The following is a 16,941-nucleotide window of genomic DNA, read 5'->3' on the forward strand; positions in this document are numbered from 1 at the left end:
ACTCGAACCTGAACCCGGTTCGCTCATCTCTAGCAGTAACACATCTTACATTTCTGAGCTACACATCATTCCTGTAATCAGTAAAGTGAATAAAATTGTGCATCAAGATGTAATGAACCCCATTCCACCTGTAAGGTACTCCCCAAGTGTGCAGTGTGATCACATTCTTTATGTCAAGACCAAACCCCTTCAACATTTCAAATGTGAAAGTATTTGTTTAGCAACCTTTAAAGCTTAAAAAAAGGGGTTGACCAGCGGTCAGCATTTTTTTTTTTTAATTATAATATTGCTACTGGTGAAACATATAAAACATCCAATGCTTACCTGTCCTCACTCCCTCGGTGTCCTCCTCTGGTGTCGCCAGTGTCCCCCCACTGACTGCAGAGCCTCCATTTCTGAGAACTCCTCATCTGGGGAGTGACAGCCCGCTCAGCCAATCACTGACTAAGACGGGACAGCCCTGTGATTGGCTGAGCAGGGTTTGTCACCGAAGTGGAGGCTCTGCAGTCAGCTGGGGACAGAGAGAGAGCACAGACAGGTAAGCATGACATGTTTATTTTATATGCACCAGCAGCAATGGGTTTATATACTCTGAGTAGATTTTACATTCCACTGCGAATATGTAAACCCCTTTCCCTCCCCATCCGTGCTCTAGCCTGCTTCTGTGGCTCCCTGATGCCCCGCTCAGATAATCTGTGCACTGTCCCGCCGCCTGATTGGCTGAGCGGGGGCGTTAAAGAGCCAGGTGGTGGAGGCAGGTTGGCACACATTACTCATGTATAACACTTGGGGTCTTGACATAAAGGATGTAAAACCAAAAAAAACATCTGACAACCAGTACCTGATTCTACACAAGGATCATCATCTGAATGTGATGTAGATGGATCTGTCAATTACATAGTTAATACAATTTATCGTAATCCAATGCATTTCACTTGATATTGCACATGTTTTCAGACAACTTCATTTCTTTAGCCCTCACTCCATGCTGCAACGCTCGCTGCTGCTCTCCCCGCACTGAAGAATGAACACGCTGGTTTTGCTACTTGTGAACAGGGCCTAAGGGTGCATTCACATGTACAGGATCCACAGCTTAAAATCTGCTGTGATACGATGTGTGAAGCTACCCTTAATCAATTTGTCTTCTAACCCCAGCAATACATTAAAGAAGTCCCATAAAACTAACAAATCAAAGGCAGGAGGGTGCGGAACCATAAGCAATGTATACTTACCAGTCCCTGTGGCGCCGTAGTGCCGCTCTCCGGTCTCACGACAGCCGCTGGAAGTAATTCTTAGTCCAGGTTTCGTGTAGGTCACAGCCCCGGCTACTCCAGCTGCAACATCACGTACGCCACTGATGGACGGCCCACTTAGCCAGTCAGTGACTGCAGCTGTGTTCCTCCCCAGTCACCAATTGGTTTATCTGCCATTGCATCAGTGGGGTATGTGACGTTGCAGATAGAGGAGCTGCAGGACACAGGTGGCTGTTGAATATAAGTAAGCAAGCGCCACTGGGGCACTAGGAATGGTAAGTATACTTTATTATGTTCCTGCACCCCCCTACCTGCCTGTCATTTGTTTCATGGGACAGACGAGTAAGCCATCTTGGAGACCTCACCATTTAGGCCGTAATCACATATGCATTCACACTGCATTTTTATTGTGCTATTGCATCGCTTCATTGCAGAAATTAAAAAGGGAATTCTGGTTAGGAAACACTTGACCCTGTTCAATCCCCATTCATAATCTATGCTTATATGTAATAAGTTTCTATTACATAAATTGGGCCGTTTGCCTGCAGCACAGCCTGAAGGTGCAGAAAATCCTCACTTCTTGGTCCACTCCTGAGTGGAGACAGAGTGAGCCTGGTTTATTGCTTCCTCATGAGGGTGTATATAAAGCAGCTTAAGATGTCTTACTTTCATTTGGCTTTTCAGTTTTTCGATCCCACCAGTTGTACACATCACTTGCAGTAGCTGTTCCACCTAAATCTGTACCTACAGGAGAAAGGAAACTTGTCAGCCCCCAAACACTGCGGTGCAGAAATATTACTAAAGGTTTTTTTTTTCTAGGATGGGTTCATAGTTTTATGGAAAATTTAGAACTTCTAAAAATTGTAGGGGTTTGTAGAACAGATGAAAATTAAACCAAAATAGTGTTAACAAAACTGTACAATTAAGTATTATTGTATGTAGATAACCACGTCATGGTTGTGATTTTTATACCTATTTGTACAGTTATTTTTCATGCTCAAGAAGGGGCATACACACAATGTAAATATATGAACCTTAAATAGGTCTAAACCGCAGGTGTCAAACAGAATTCCCTTTTAATTACTGCAATGAAGTAATGCAGTAACGCAATAAAAATGCAACGTGAACACTGCCTCAATGGTGAGCTCTCTGTGTTGTGTTTTTTTTTCTTCCTTTTTTCTCCTTTCTCTCTCACTTTTAAAATAGATTAGATTTTACATAATGCATCGGTTTAGGGGTGTCAAACTCCGACCCTTAAGCTGTTGCAAAACTACAATTCCCATCATGCCTGGGAATGCCATGGCTGTCCAGGCATGATGGGAATTGTAGTTTTGCAACAGCTTGAGGGCCTGAGTTTGACACCCCTAAACCGATGCATTATGTAAAATCTAATCTATTTTAAAAATGAGAGAGAAAGGAGAAAGAAAACAAAACAACACCAGAGATCTCACCATTGAGGCAGTGTTCACACATGCATTCACATAGCATTTTTGTGTTACTGCATTACTTCATTGCAGTAATTAAAATGTAATTCCGTTAAAGATTCAACCCTGTTCAATCCCCCCTGCTTGAAGAGTTCTGCCATCCTTTATGTTATTTACGTCCTTTATTGTAAATTGATCTAATCTCTCTCTAATTTTTTCCATCCGTTTTTGCAAAAAACGGATGGAAAAAAACAGATGCCTTTGTGTGCATCCATTTTTCCCTGGACTTCCATTATAATAGTAAAAAAAAAAAAACAAAAAAAAACAAACTGATCCATTTTTTTGATGGACACAAAAATAAGATACACACGTTTTTTGCGTACGTTAAAGAAAGGATCCGTTTTGATACTTTTTTTTTATCGTGGAAGTCAATGGAAAAACGAATCAAAACTGATGCACACAAAGGAATACTTTTTTTTTTATCCGTTTTTTATTTTTTGTTGCAAAAAACTGATGAAAAAAATGGATTGCAAAAATGTAGTGTGCAGCATTACATTCAACATATCTTAATAGCAAGGTTACAACTAACCTGGTAAAGTGCCAAGGGAAGTGTTATCAAAAAATTGGCTTGGGCAGTAAGGTAAAGATTTTGACCTCCCATCGAAGAATTGATCTTTAGGCAAGTACTCTTTTTCTGCCATAGCTTGTTTTTTGCTGGGTGATGGAATCAAAGCGCTGAACAAGGGTCCAGTCTTCACAGGAGAAGCAGGATGCCTTCTACTAAAACCAGTATTTCCTGGAGACATAATAGGAACACTGTGCCGTTCTGTCTTACTTGGGGACATTGGGTGATACTTAGCTTTCTCAGTCTTATTCTGAGATGGGCACTTTCCATGCATCCCAGTTTTGCCTGGTGAAGCAATGCGGTGAACGGGCATCTCTTTTTTTGGAGAAGCTGCTATTGTCTTGTAACTGTCTGTTTTGCTATGAGACATCCCTTCATCATGATGCGATGAACTAGGGGGCGTAGTGTAACAGGCCTTGGAGCCGTCTTTGAACTTTTTAAGTTCATCTTCATGAGAGGAGATGTTCCTATAAAAAGGGAAAGAAAGAAAGAATGAAAAATCTACCAAGCTGCTTGTTCTACTTAAAGGGGTTGTTCACAAAAAAATTTTTCTTTCAAATCAACTGGTGCCAGAGTGCCAAAAATTTGTAATTTACTTCTATTAAAAATCTCAAGTCTTCAAGTACTTATTAGCAGCTGTATGTCCTGCAGGAAGTGGTATTCTTGCCAGTCTGAAGAGCAGGAGAGGTTTTCTGTGGAGATTTTGTACTGCTCTGGACAGTTCCTGACATTGGCAGAGGTGGCAGCAGAGAGCACTGTGTCAGACTAGAACGAATACACCACTTCCTGCAGGACATACAGCAGCTGATAGCTACTGTAAGATTTGAGACTTTTTTTTAATACAAGTAAATTACAAAATCTCTGGCACACTACTATAGACTGCATGTGGAGGGAGAAGGGGTTACTAAAGTACTGGGTATACTTAGCCCTGAACTGCTGCCAAAATGAAAGTAAAGCATTGATTTACCTTTCAGGGATAGTGTGGCGCCTCTGGAGGACACTGGCTCACATACTGAAAATACAAAAGGCCAGACTCCTCCTTCCTCCACATAACAGTCGCTAAGCCTCACCTCCCACATCCTGTGTTTCATCTTGGTATCTCTATTACTAGGAACAGACCTATAGATCGCTTGGATATTTTAGACTTGTGGTCCTCCTACTAGGTTTGCCTAGATCAGATCACTATATCATTAGCTTTAGTAGACATACCTTGACAGCTGTTCACATTTCTTCTTGTACTGTTCAATTTCTCTTTTTAAAGTAGCATTTTCTGATTGAAGCACAAGCATAGCGGTGCTCTGTACAATGCCACTTCCGCCACCGCATGTCAGGGGGTACTGGGGGGTGCTGGAACTTTCAGAACAAACTAAAAGAAAACATTAGCATAATTAGTGTATATTTTACTGGTATTATCAGGTAATGTCCCCGCAAAGTGTTCAACTTCGTTTACACACCTGTAGTATCCATGTCTTTTTGTGCCCGCCGGAGCTTTTCTTTCAATTTTTGTATGTATGTTTGGCTCTCATCTAGTGAAGATTTCAAGGATACAATTCTAGGGAACATACCAAAATATAGGTTTTAGTTTGGCTTATTGAAAGAGACACTGTCAGATGACCAGCGGTCACAAGGTGGTTGTGTAAGGATTCAGCCACTGATCAGCCATATCGGTAAAACCCCTGAAAAAGGAGAGACTTTGACAAGGACCAAAAAATTATTATGGCTAGATAAAGGTCAAAGCATCTCCAAAATGGTAGACATTGTGGAGTATTTGTTGGTATACAACAGTTAGTACCTACCAAAAGTGGTCCAGAAAAAAACCCAAAAGTGAGCTGACTAGGTTATGAGTGCCTGGCTCAACAAAAGTTCCTGAAAAATTCAGTTGGCTATGAGAGAAAGACATCAGAACACACAATAGCACTACCCCACGTAAATGAACACCTGCTGCTGATAACAGACATCAGCGATCTTGCTGATGCCATTTGACTATTTAAGTGCTGTAAGCAATAATGATTGTGGCATTTAAATGTCCAAAAAAAACCCCCAAAAAACCCCAACAACATTCGGTATTCCACGCGTGTCCGTATTGATCCCACATTGTAGTATTTTAAACGGAACCTGTCAAGCGGTGTTCTGGGGCTCTGCAGAGACCCAGCACATCGTGTGACAGGTTTCCTTTAAACAAATTCAAACAAAAAGAATTGTGTTGTATTGGTCATATCTCAGATAAAACTTTGAGAACAATTGGTAGAGAACAATTACAGCTCATGGAGCATAGAGACTCAAAACAGAAAAAAGTTATGTTTTACTTTAAAGCGACTGTCCCACGGTTCTTTTTTCGAACTGCGGCCTGGTTACCAAGCACCGGCTGGACATGAAGCACTGGAGGCGGCCCGGTGAGCCCCCAGTGTGTTGAAACCCCTCCCCCCTCTGTGATGTGGCTCCACTGATTCTAATGAAGCTGTGTTACAGAGGGGAGGGCAGATCATCACACTGATGGCCAGCCCGTCTTCAGTGCTTCATGCCCACCCAGTGCTCTGTAATAGACCGGTTGGTTCTTCAAAGAACAAGCCCTAATATGGCTCTGTAGATAGAAAAATGAGAGTTATGGCTCTTAGAATGTCAGAGCAAAAAAGAAAAATGGTCCTGAAGGGTTAAAGTTTTTTGCAGTAAGAGGAGGAGAGCTACACAATATATGGCTGGGTTTAATGTTACAGTTGATCGATGTAACAATTCTTGCTATAATTGTAGTTAGAGATTAGAGATTCAGGCTTCCTACATAGCTTAACGGTCGGCTTTTGAATCCCGCCGCCTGCCCGCACTTTCACGGAAAAGGTGGATAGAGCCAGAGGACCACATGCAAAACATGGATACAGCCTATGGCCATGTTCACATTACGTATGAGACCGGCTGTTCCGTGACCCGGCTGGTCTCTGAAAAGACTGCAGTACCGGCCAGATGATCTTTAGCCCCACAGAGTTCTGATGCGGGCGCATCCGTGTGCGCCCACATCAGAACTCCCCACTGCAAACTATGGAGCGTGTGGCTGGAGCCGCTCGTTCCATAGTGTGCACTGACAGGGTTTTCTGCGGCCACTATTCAACGAATAGCGGCCGCAGAAAACTGACATGTGAGTTGTATACTATGTTTATACGCTCTGGCTGGGATCCCATAGACTGCAAGGTAATGCATATTCCAGTAATAACGGCCGTTGTTTTACGAAAATATACGTGGCGTGAACATAGCCTATGGCTGTATCCTACAGAGTATGCAGACCGTGTGATTCAAAAGCCGATGGTTTAGCTTCGTATGAAGCCCGTAAAGCTCATCTCTCAACCTATTTTGCTCACTTACACTTAGTCACGATGGCTTATAATAATTATAATGTTCTTTCATATATGCAACATAGTAAAACCCGGCATTGGGTACTTACTGTTGGTCTGTAGATTTTGACAGCTTCATTCTGGCCATCTGAACTCTTACAACTTGATCTTTGAGGCTCTCGATTTCTTCTTTGTATGGCGCTGCACCTTTGGTTACCTTTTCCTTTAAAATGAAACAAACATTAACTCACCAGATGTCTAAAGACAGATACACTGTGGTATGGAAGGTTTGGTTTCGCCATAATATAAATCTTGAAAAAACTAACTGACCTGGAGAATCTGGATTTCCTTTAATGCTGCCTGGATGTCTTTCTCCTTTTCAGACAACTTAATCTGCATCTCAGAAAGCTGAGACTCGGCCGTGCTGGAGCGCAGCTTGTCTTCCAGCAATGCTGCTTTCTGCTCCTTTCGTCTGGCATCCGCTTTGGCTGAACTCAGTTCATTTTCTAATTCCCGCATCCGGGACTTCATTTTCTGCAAAACACCAATAAAATGCAGTCATCTCCAGGGAATTGACAAATGTCTTTGGCAGAAAATATGCATTTTACAAAGCTTCCATACTTACTGGAACTGAATAGTAAGCATTGCAAAGCCCCCGTGATTACTTAAAAGAGTTATCCAGTGAAAACATTTTTCTTCCATATCAACTGGTTGTAAAGAGTTCAATAGATTTGTAATGTACTTCTATTTAAAAATCTCAAGTCTTTAAGTACTGATCAGCTGCTGTATGTCCTGCAGGAAATGGTGTTTTAATTCCAGTCTGACACAGTGCTCTCTGCTGCCACCTCTGTCCATGTCAGGAACTGTTCAGAGCAGCAGCAAATCCCCATAGAGAGCCTCTCCTGCTCTGAACAGTTCCTGTCCTGGACAGAGATGGCAGCAGGGAGCACTGTGTCAGACTGGAAAGAATACAACACTTCCTGCAGGACATACAGCATCTGATAAGTATGAGAAGACTGGAGATTTTTTAAATAGAAGTTAATTACAGATCTATATAAAACTTGATATGAATAAAAAGATTTTCGCTGAACAATCCCTTTAAGCTTCCATATGAGAAGAATAAAGACTAGGCCATTTAATGATATCTCCAGTGCTACAAAACAATGACATTACAGTCCGGAGGAGTGTATGCTAACACGGATGACATATCTAAATCACATTCACTGTTCAGGAAAAGCTTGCAAGGTAAACTTTATTAACCCCTTGAGGACACTGCCTACCTTGGGCCATTAATGGGTTTTTGGGAGACAATCCCTTTTAGAACGTGGAACTAAGGGCAATGAGTGAATTGCCCTGGATGCTGTTCCTGCGCAGCCTATCAGGAGCCAACCCCTTTAAGGCTATGTGCACACTATGTAAAAACAACGGTCGTTGTTATGAAATACGGCCGTTATTTTTCCATAGTGTGAATATAGCCTAACACAGTAAACCCTTTTTACCATGTCATACTGCAATACAGCGCATTTTACTGATGGGCAAGCCGTTAGGCCTTGCAATCGCTATGTTGGGGAACTAATGAGCTTATAGAAGTATACCCCTGCATCTGTAAAACCACTTCAATAGCATGGGAGACCGTGCCTGCAGCATCTAAGGCAGGAATGGGGAACCTTCAGCTCTCCAGCTAAAGCTTCGGCTGTCCAGGCATGATGGGAATTGTAGTTTTGCAACAGCTGGAGGGCCGAAGGTTACCCAACCCTGATCTAAGGGGCTTAAATGGATAGAAATGGCATAGAGCCTGATCCTGAATGTTACTGCAGACACCTACTGCAAATGGTGTGGGCCTAGCTTCTCAGCTACTGCTATCCCTGGGTTGTAATAGTGCGACATGGCGAAGCAACTACCCGCTCACATTAAAAGTTAATGTCACAGAACGGAAAATACCTGTAATTCCTCTTGAACTTTTTTCAGCGTTTCTCGTAGTTGTGCATTTTCTTCCTCTAAGAGGTCAGAAACGACAGGCGGTGCAATTTGTTGAAGCCTTTGAAGCAATTCTTTGTTTTTCTCCTTCTTCTCATGTAATTCCAATTCCAAACTCTTCAGATACTTCATGGTCTCTTGCTTTATTTTACTCTGAAGAATCATCTGTAAAGAAATGACATGCAATTCATGAAGCTGAGCAAGTCAGCAACGTGTGCATGCACCGGCATCTGCTAAAGTCGCCTTATAATGCTCAACAGAGGCTAAAGCAATAGGCACAGAAAGGGCTTATATCAGTATGGTACATGTTGAAAACTGGCCAAATGGTATGCTGTAGTAACAACAGAATACCCACACCCAGTCCACGGAGTTCAGTAAGGGCCCTACTCCACAGGAGCGATAATCTGCCCCATTCAGACGATTTTCGCTCGGTGGAATAGAGAGAACAATCAGCCGATGATCGTATCATCGGCTGATTGTTCATTTAGGTTCAGACCTAAAATAGTCGTTCGCCACCAGCGCATCGCTACGGTTGAATAGCGGTGCGCGGCGGCGACCGACGATTTCAGCAGAACCATACTTTACCTGTCCGGGCGCAGGTCGCCTTCTCCCGATCCCGCGCATCGGCTTCGGAGCGGGGCTGTCTGACCTTAGACCGCTCAGCCAATCACTGGCCGGAAACGCCACAAAGCAGACATTTAAGGCAAATCTAGTCACAGGTATGAGGTATGACATGTATCGTATGCAAGTACACACTAACTTCACAGGAGCTTCAGTTCTCTCTTCAAGCCATGTCTAGTCTAGGAAAGAAGCCGCCTCCCGACAATTTTGAAGATAATTTTAGAAGACTTATATTGGCCAGAACAATTTAACACACAAAAGAAAATAAAATGAGTCTACCTTCAGCTTCTTTGTAAGTTGCTGAATGACACCAGCAATCCTCCTGTTCTCCTGATGTACTCCATCACTGAGCTTTTGGGCATCACAACTTGAACCTTTAAATTGCTCCAGCCACACACCGAACTCTTTCTTGCATTTTATTTCTTCTGTAAGGTCAGGCTCCACGCTCTTCAGAGCAAGTTGAGCCTCGGCAAAGTCAGCTTCAAAATGCTGCACATGAAAATAATGTTAGCAAAACAAAAACTTGTACTGGTAACCCCTAATGCACAAGTGGTTGAATACTGTTGGGCAACATACATACCTTCATCAACTCAACTTTCCTAGTTATTAGTTGTTTTATGAATTCAAGTTCACGCAACTTAAGCTCCTCTGCCGCATCTTCCGACCACTTTCTACCATGTTGTTCCAGGGACTCGCACTGAAGCATCAACTCATCGTTCTTTTTTTGCACTGCACATAAATCACTCTCAAGGTCCTTGGCCATACCGTAATATTCCTCTTTGACTGCAGCAGTGCTATATATAATCTACGAAACAAAAACAAACAAAAAGGAAATAAAACAGACTTTTAGGCAGGTGTCACACACACCTTTTTTGCCAAAAGTACAAACAAAGAAACTTTGCATACAGATTAGTCCAATGATGAAACATACATATACATTGCCCAAAAAAATTCCCACAAGCTAGATCTCCTCAAGAAGAATCCCAACATTCTAAATCCGGCATAAACATAAATTGTCACTGTCGTTTCCCAACACTCAGACCTGGACCAATCAAAACTTTTGACATGTCTCTGTCCGGTACCAATCAGGAGATAGAGCCGGGAGAAGAGCACGCTCAGCACGGTCATCTCCCGGGTTTGTGTCACGTGATATGATGGAGCTCTAAGTAGTCCGACTTAAGTCCAGCTGATCACGTGAAAAAGAACCGTGAGAAGACCACGCTTAGCAGTGTCTTCTCCCGATTGGTACGGAACACTCAGACCCGGACTGATCAAAACTTTTGATAGGTCAAAAGTTTTGGGAAATGACTGACGCTAACTCTGCAACTGAGTTCACCTATTATGGCGTGTATACACACACAGATTTATATGACAGATTTTTTAAAGCCAAAACCAGGAATGGATTTGAAAAGGGGAGAAATCTCAGTCTGTTCTCGGCTTTGGCTTCACAAATCTGAACGGTAAATCTGTCTGTGTCAACGCACCATTGCGGTTATTTGTTCCATTTTTACAGCAATGTAACCAAGTCTGTTGCAAAACTGCGATGTGTTATCACAGCCAAAGGTATTACTAATAAAATGATATACCTTAAACTTATTGAGCAGAACTTGCTTTTGAGAATTTAATTTGCTGTGTTCGGTTAGTTTACTTTCAAATGCCCGAGAGAGCGGCGGCGAAAGGGTTTCTTTTATAGCGCTCATTGACTCTTTCTGAGCCGCAGTTTTGCTTTGGAGATCACTGATGAAGTCGACCAGCAAACTGTGATGATCTAAATACACAGTGGAAATGTTCACCATAAGATCCTGTTTAAAAAAAAAAAAAGTTATTAATAGTGAAATATTTCCTTAAGGCAGTCAATAATAAATATGGTGTAATCAATGTTACCTTCCATTCTTTACTTTTTTGCTCTACAATTTTAGCGCACTCTGCTAGTTCATCTTCCTTTTGTGCAGGTTCACTCTGTATTAAACGCAACGCTCTGGTTTCCTCCTCCAAGTGATCCACCTTTTCACACAGGTCATAATTTTTCATTTTTTCATCTTTTATCTCCTGAAATAAATTCAATAATGTTCTGGTTCTGAACTAAACAAGTAATCAATATACTTAAATCTGTCAGTAACAAGAACTCCAATAAAGCTTGGTTCACACTGCGTTTTTCCATCCGATTTACAGTATTCAGTTTTAGTACCTTTAACGTACAGAAAAACACACACACACACACATACATACATACATATACACACACACACACACACACACACATACATATACACACACACACACACACACACAGATCTGTTTTGGTTAGAGATGAGCGAACCGGGTTCGAGTCCATCCGAACCCGGACTTTCGGCATTTGATTAGCGGTGGCTGCTGAAGTTGGATAAAGCCCTAAGGCTATGTGGAAATCATGGATATAGTCATTGGCTGTATCCATGTTTTCCAGACAACCTTAGAGCTTTATCCAAGTTCAGCAGCCCCAGCTAATCAAATGCTGAACGATCGGGTTCAGATGGACTAGCTCATCTCTAGTTTTGGTTTATTTTATGATGTAAATCATACTCTGCAGTATGGCATACAGCAGCATCTGTTTTTACTACCCATTTTTCCTGGACAGCGGAAATGCAGTGTTAACCCAGCCTAGCTTGGATACCACTACTACTACCACTACACAATTGTTAACATATACTTAACCATCATTGGACTTTCCTCAAATACATCATCATTATGGTGCTTTTAGACGGAACGAATATCATTCGAATTTTTACAATAACGATATTTGAACGATATTCGGCTCGTGTAAACACAGCGAACGATCAAGTGACGAGCGAGAAATCGTTCATTGTGATCTTTCAACATGTTCTCAAATCGTCGTTGATCGTTCGCTAAAAATTTGCAGATCGCTTTGTGTAACCAGTCTTTCAAAGATTCACCCTATGTGTGAGATGGCTTAAGCGATCTTAAAAACGATCGCAGTAACTATTTTTCTAACAAATTTTCTAAAGATTTGTCTAAACTCTGATAGTTATAAAAACCAAATCGTTGCTTCAAAATCGTTATGTTGGTATCCATGGTGAGATGAACAATTCATTCCATACTTATTTATTCAGTCTCCTCCCCTAGTTCTAAGCTGCTGTTTTCTGCTGAACACAGAAAATTCTCTGTGTGAGCTTCTCTGTCTCCCCCTCCTCCCTTCATTGAAGCTTCTTTAATGCCGGAAGGATCACAGTGAGTTTATTAGCAACTTGAGCTCAGAATAACCTTCCCAGCATTACAAAGAAGCTACAATGTTGCAGATAAAGCCTGCCAGGGACTTTTTTACATCAGCTGTCTCAGAAGGGAGACGGGGACAGAGAAATGCTGTCAAACCTAGCTGGTCTTACTCACCAAGTTTCCCTGAGTATTTTGAGCTGCCTCTTGTCTTTCTAGATGCTGCTGTTCCATAGTTACTGGTCTTTCTAAAAGCCGGTCTATATCCAAGATGGTGCTGGATGGTAAACTACATTTGTATAGACACGTGATGCAAATGACTCTCCTGGGGGACAGGTTACCAGGTCAATAGACCCCCAGAGAGGAGATCACATGTCCTGTGTCTACAAAAGGGGTGCGTGGGAAATGCAGCGTTGTCAGAGAGGACACAGGGAAGAGGATTTTAGACATCCAGAGCAGGTAAGTATGTGTAAAAGACAGGGAAAGGGCGCAGGTTGTGCATGTATATTACACAGAGGGTGGTATTGGGAAAGTGGATTTTTTAGAACATTGTTTTTGTTACCTGGATAACCCCTTTAAGAATATAAAATTGTAAAATAGAGGCTTAGAAAAGACATCAGCAAAAAAAGGCTTCAAGTGGTAGTCAGCGTTTAGTGGCAAAAGACATACCTGGTGCAGCTGCTGCATTTGGTCTTTGAGAGAGGAGATTTCCGCTAACATTCTATTTGCTTCATTAACTTTCTCAATCAGATGAGCGTTGCTCTCATCACACTCCTTCTGCACAGCTTGAAGTTTTGCCTGAGAAGTGATCAATTCCTCTTGTAGCTGTGCAACCTAGTAGAGTATAAAAAAAAATTGGGTCATTTAAAACAACCGCTGCAAGAGTACTAAAAGGTTTTGACAGGAAAACCTAACAGAGCTCTGCAATTGGCTGAGCAGGACAATGGAGAGACAATGAACAGCACGGGAGCAGAGACCGGAGGACCACACAGTTGCGGCAGCAGGTAAGTCAAGCAAGCTGGCTTATGTAATACACAGGGAGGCAGATAGTTATGCATTAGGTTTTCTTGGTAAACCCCTAAATGTAAATACTTTGTATTTTGGAGGTTTGCATACATAGATAAAATCACTGAAATCTAATTATTTATCACGAACACCATACCACAACAGTCCTATTTTTACCACCACTTGTTGCCGACTTCATAGCTATACTTAAAAGGGATATTCCATTCTGAGCTTGGATAGGGAATGACAAGCTGACCACTATGGGTCCAAGTGCTGGGAACCCCACATATCACAAGGATGGATGCAATCGCAGAATCAGGGTGGGTCAACTCATCTCGCGTTTGTGGATAACGTGGGTCCACCAAGTGGATGGAGGGAGGAGTGCACAGATCCCTGCGGTAGCCGGCCGTGAGTTCACAGTAGAGACAAAGAAATTCAGTACATGATCCAACACATCCAGACATGTAGGCAGTCTGTATTAAAACGTAACTTTTACATGTAACCATGATTAAAGTGTACCTTTTTTTTTTGCAGAAAACAATAGAGCAGGCGATTTTAAGAAACTTTGTAATTGGGTTTATTAGCCGAAAAAAGCATTTTTATCATGAGAAAGCAGTTTGAAGCTCTCCCCCCTGTCTTCATGGTTATCTATGGAGAGGGGAGGGGTGGAGGGAGATGAGGCACCAAAACAGGACAACAAAGAGTTTGCCTGGTGATGTAGCTGTAAGTTATCTACTCTGGAGTCAGCACTGAACTCTCTGACCTCTGTATAGAGGCTTTCACATAGGTCCAGCTGTGTAATCCTTTGTTGTCTGCTTTCTGCTGCCGACTAATCTCCTATCTTCCTTCTCCCCCTCCTCTCTCCATAGAACAGACAGGGCACGTCTGATGCAACAAGACGTGATTTCCTGATAATAAGCAGTGAAAGAGAGAGGGGGGGGGGGGGGTCGGGAAAGGCTTTTTGAATTCAGATAATGGCATATTTGCCTAATAAAGCCAATTACAAAGTTTCTTATAATGGCCTGGACTATTGATTTCTTGAAAAAAACACAAAATGACAGTGACACTTAAAGCGCCATGGCACGAAATGGATTAAAAGTTACATTTCAATATAAAATTACTACACGTCTGGATGTGCTGGATCATATATCGAATTTCTTTGTCTCTACTGATCCAATTATTATCTAAGGGTAACAGTTATTTTGAAAGCTTCCAGCGAATGAATGGATTGGTGGTCGCACTCAGCGCTCCATCCACTGTGTCCCAGGTCTCTGAACTTTTTCAAATAAATAAAAATGACACTAAGTAGTCTAGGAAAAACCTATCCAGTATCCACAGGATTGTATTTTTGCTACTTTACTAAAAAGTCATCAGCAGCAATCACCAGCCTGCCAATGTGATCCCATAATATTAATTTTTTTTACGCATGTACACTTACAGCTTTCTCCTGATCTTGAAGGCTGGCATATATGTTCTCTTTTTCACTTCGTGCTCGCTGAAGAAGCTGCTGGAACTGCTCCTGTTCTTGGCGCAGAGACGCCATGTCCAGTTCATTTTGTTGCATCTGCCTCTGTAATGTGAGGTTATCCTCCTCCAGCTGTTTGGTGGAAGCATCGCTGAGATGCAGGGTCTCTTGTAATTGCTGAAGCTCCGTTTCCAACTGGCAAGTCCTCTTCATTTGCTTATCGGCCAAGATGTTACGCTCGTGTTTTAGCTGCTGTATTTCCTCTCTTAATTGTGTAGCCTGTTTTAAAAACACGGGGGGAAAAATTATAAAAAAAAAAAAAAAAAAGTTGTAAGATTTCAGGTAAAGAACGTAAGGTCACACATTTTTAAGCCAAAGCCATAAGTGGATCAGAAGTATAAGTCCTTCATTAATAATTCCCATTCCTTTCGAATCCACTCTCCTTTTGGCTCAGACACTGCAGTGGCAGATTGTCGATGGTAGCCAAACTGTTCAGTAACAAAGATACCGGAAAACCGAAAAGCATTTGAAGGGGACTGTATATCGTAAAGAGCCACACACTTAATGTAAGGCAGTGGTGGAATCTCAATACCTGGGACCCAATCTAGGATATTGCACAAGTTGACTCCTTAATTTGGTACATTTTAAACAAGCAGAAACAGTGTATATCATCATCTCCATTGGGGACACATGAACTTTGTGTATAGGTTGGTGTCACCAGTGACTAATAGGTGTTCGGCAAAATGACATGCATATACTGCCATACGCATGTGTATGTGAACGGGAAACAGTCACAAAATCGAGAGAAGCCATCAGCGACAACCAGCCAGGGGGGTTGAGAGGAGCGGGGGAGACAGGAGCAGGGAGAGGCATCCCTGCTGCCATCTGCACTATGACCTGTCCTATATTTTCGCGGCAAGGATCAGGGCACCGATGGTGTGAATGCACACACAGGATTTAAAGAAGCAGTTCAGGAAAAAAAAGGCGCTGGCACGTATACTCACGGCAGGTGATCGGCGTCCCGCGCCGTAAGTCACACGTTTCCATAGAGAATGCATTGAAGCACGTGACTTCTGGTGATCAATCGTAGGAAACTGAAGAGGAGTCGTCACAGCAGAGGCGGTCGTAAACGCGCACCAGAAATGAACGGCGCCGCAGGACCGGAGCGAAGCCGTGCAAGACACTGATCACCTGCTGTGAGTATAAGCGTCAGCGCCTAGCAGGGGGGCCCAATAATAATTTGTGTGAACTGCTTCTTTAATGGGGCCCAAAATTGTCCGTGGTCGCAGATCTGCGACCATGGACAATTTTACAGTACGTGTGAATAAGGCCTAACTGTACCCTTATTTCAACCAAAGCATTACACTCCTACAGAATCTAAGAGGTCTTACAAGGAAACTAATGAAAAAGTTGGATCTAAAATCTACATAATATATACAGTATATGTACCTCTTCTTCCAGGTTTTCTTTGGAATACTGCAGACTATCCCGTACTTCAGCAATACTTTTTATTTTGCTGGTGAGTTCAAGTATTTCCTGAGAAACTGTTTCTTTTTCTTCCTTGGCTTGTTCCAAGTCAGAAGCCTTCCTCCTCAAGTCCTCCTTAACCTGCTCCAATTCAGCAGCCAGGGCTTCTTTGGACTGGTCAATATTCTGTTGGTCTTCTACCGCTTTGTTCAGGGAGTGAATCTTTTCTTGCAGTTCTGTCTCTATTAAAGAATACTTAAGAAAAAAAAAACACATCTATAAATACAAATGAACACCTTCCTAGTACTGTGTGCAATATGGGGGATCAGAATGTGGAAATACCTTTTCTACTAGCAGAGAAATCTCATTTGTCAGCTTTTCCACCCTCTCTTTCTGCTGCTGAAGTTCTTCCTGAGTTTCTTTGAGCACATCTTGGGTTTCAGTAAACTGCAATGTGAGAAGTGTTATGAAACAATATTCCGAATAGACTTATGAAAATATATAGTCAAACTCTTAAAGTGTCACTGTCGTTTAAATTTTTTTTGCAGAAATAGATAGCCCAGGCGATTTTAAG

The 16,941-nt window shown here is 42.2% G+C and overlaps 1 protein-coding gene across 4 annotated transcripts in view; it reads right to left on the reverse strand.

The window, feature by feature from the left end:
* The window catches only part of CENPE (centromere protein E), a 53,564-nt gene that overhangs the window by 1,155 nt on the left and 35,468 nt on the right, over positions 1-16,941 (reverse strand). For all 4 annotated transcript variants that reach the window (XM_069978397.1, XM_069978399.1, XM_069978398.1 and 1 more), the window contains 15 exons: positions 16,710-16,814; positions 16,350-16,622; positions 14,874-15,179; positions 13,100-13,264; positions 11,105-11,269; positions 10,807-11,022; positions 9,801-10,025; positions 9,500-9,709; positions 8,564-8,764; positions 6,953-7,156; positions 6,733-6,845; positions 4,757-4,854; positions 4,512-4,668; positions 3,267-3,769; positions 1,920-1,997 (listed from right to left, as the gene is read on the reverse strand). In XM_069978397.1, the coding sequence (XP_069834498.1) occupies positions 1,920-1,997; positions 3,267-3,769; positions 4,512-4,668; positions 4,757-4,854; positions 6,733-6,845; positions 6,953-7,156; positions 8,564-8,764; positions 9,500-9,709; positions 9,801-10,025; positions 10,807-11,022; positions 11,105-11,269; positions 13,100-13,264; positions 14,874-15,179; positions 16,350-16,622; positions 16,710-16,814 (3,019 nt within the window). The remainder of the gene's footprint in view (positions 1-1,919; positions 1,998-3,266; positions 3,770-4,511; positions 4,669-4,756; positions 4,855-6,732; positions 6,846-6,952; positions 7,157-8,563; positions 8,765-9,499; positions 9,710-9,800; positions 10,026-10,806; positions 11,023-11,104; positions 11,270-13,099; positions 13,265-14,873; positions 15,180-16,349; positions 16,623-16,709; positions 16,815-16,941) is intronic.

This window comes from Dendropsophus ebraccatus, chromosome 7 (assembly GCF_027789765.1).
Source record: "Dendropsophus ebraccatus isolate aDenEbr1 chromosome 7, aDenEbr1.pat, whole genome shotgun sequence".
Lineage (NCBI taxonomy): Eukaryota > Metazoa > Chordata > Amphibia > Anura > Hylidae > Dendropsophus > Dendropsophus ebraccatus.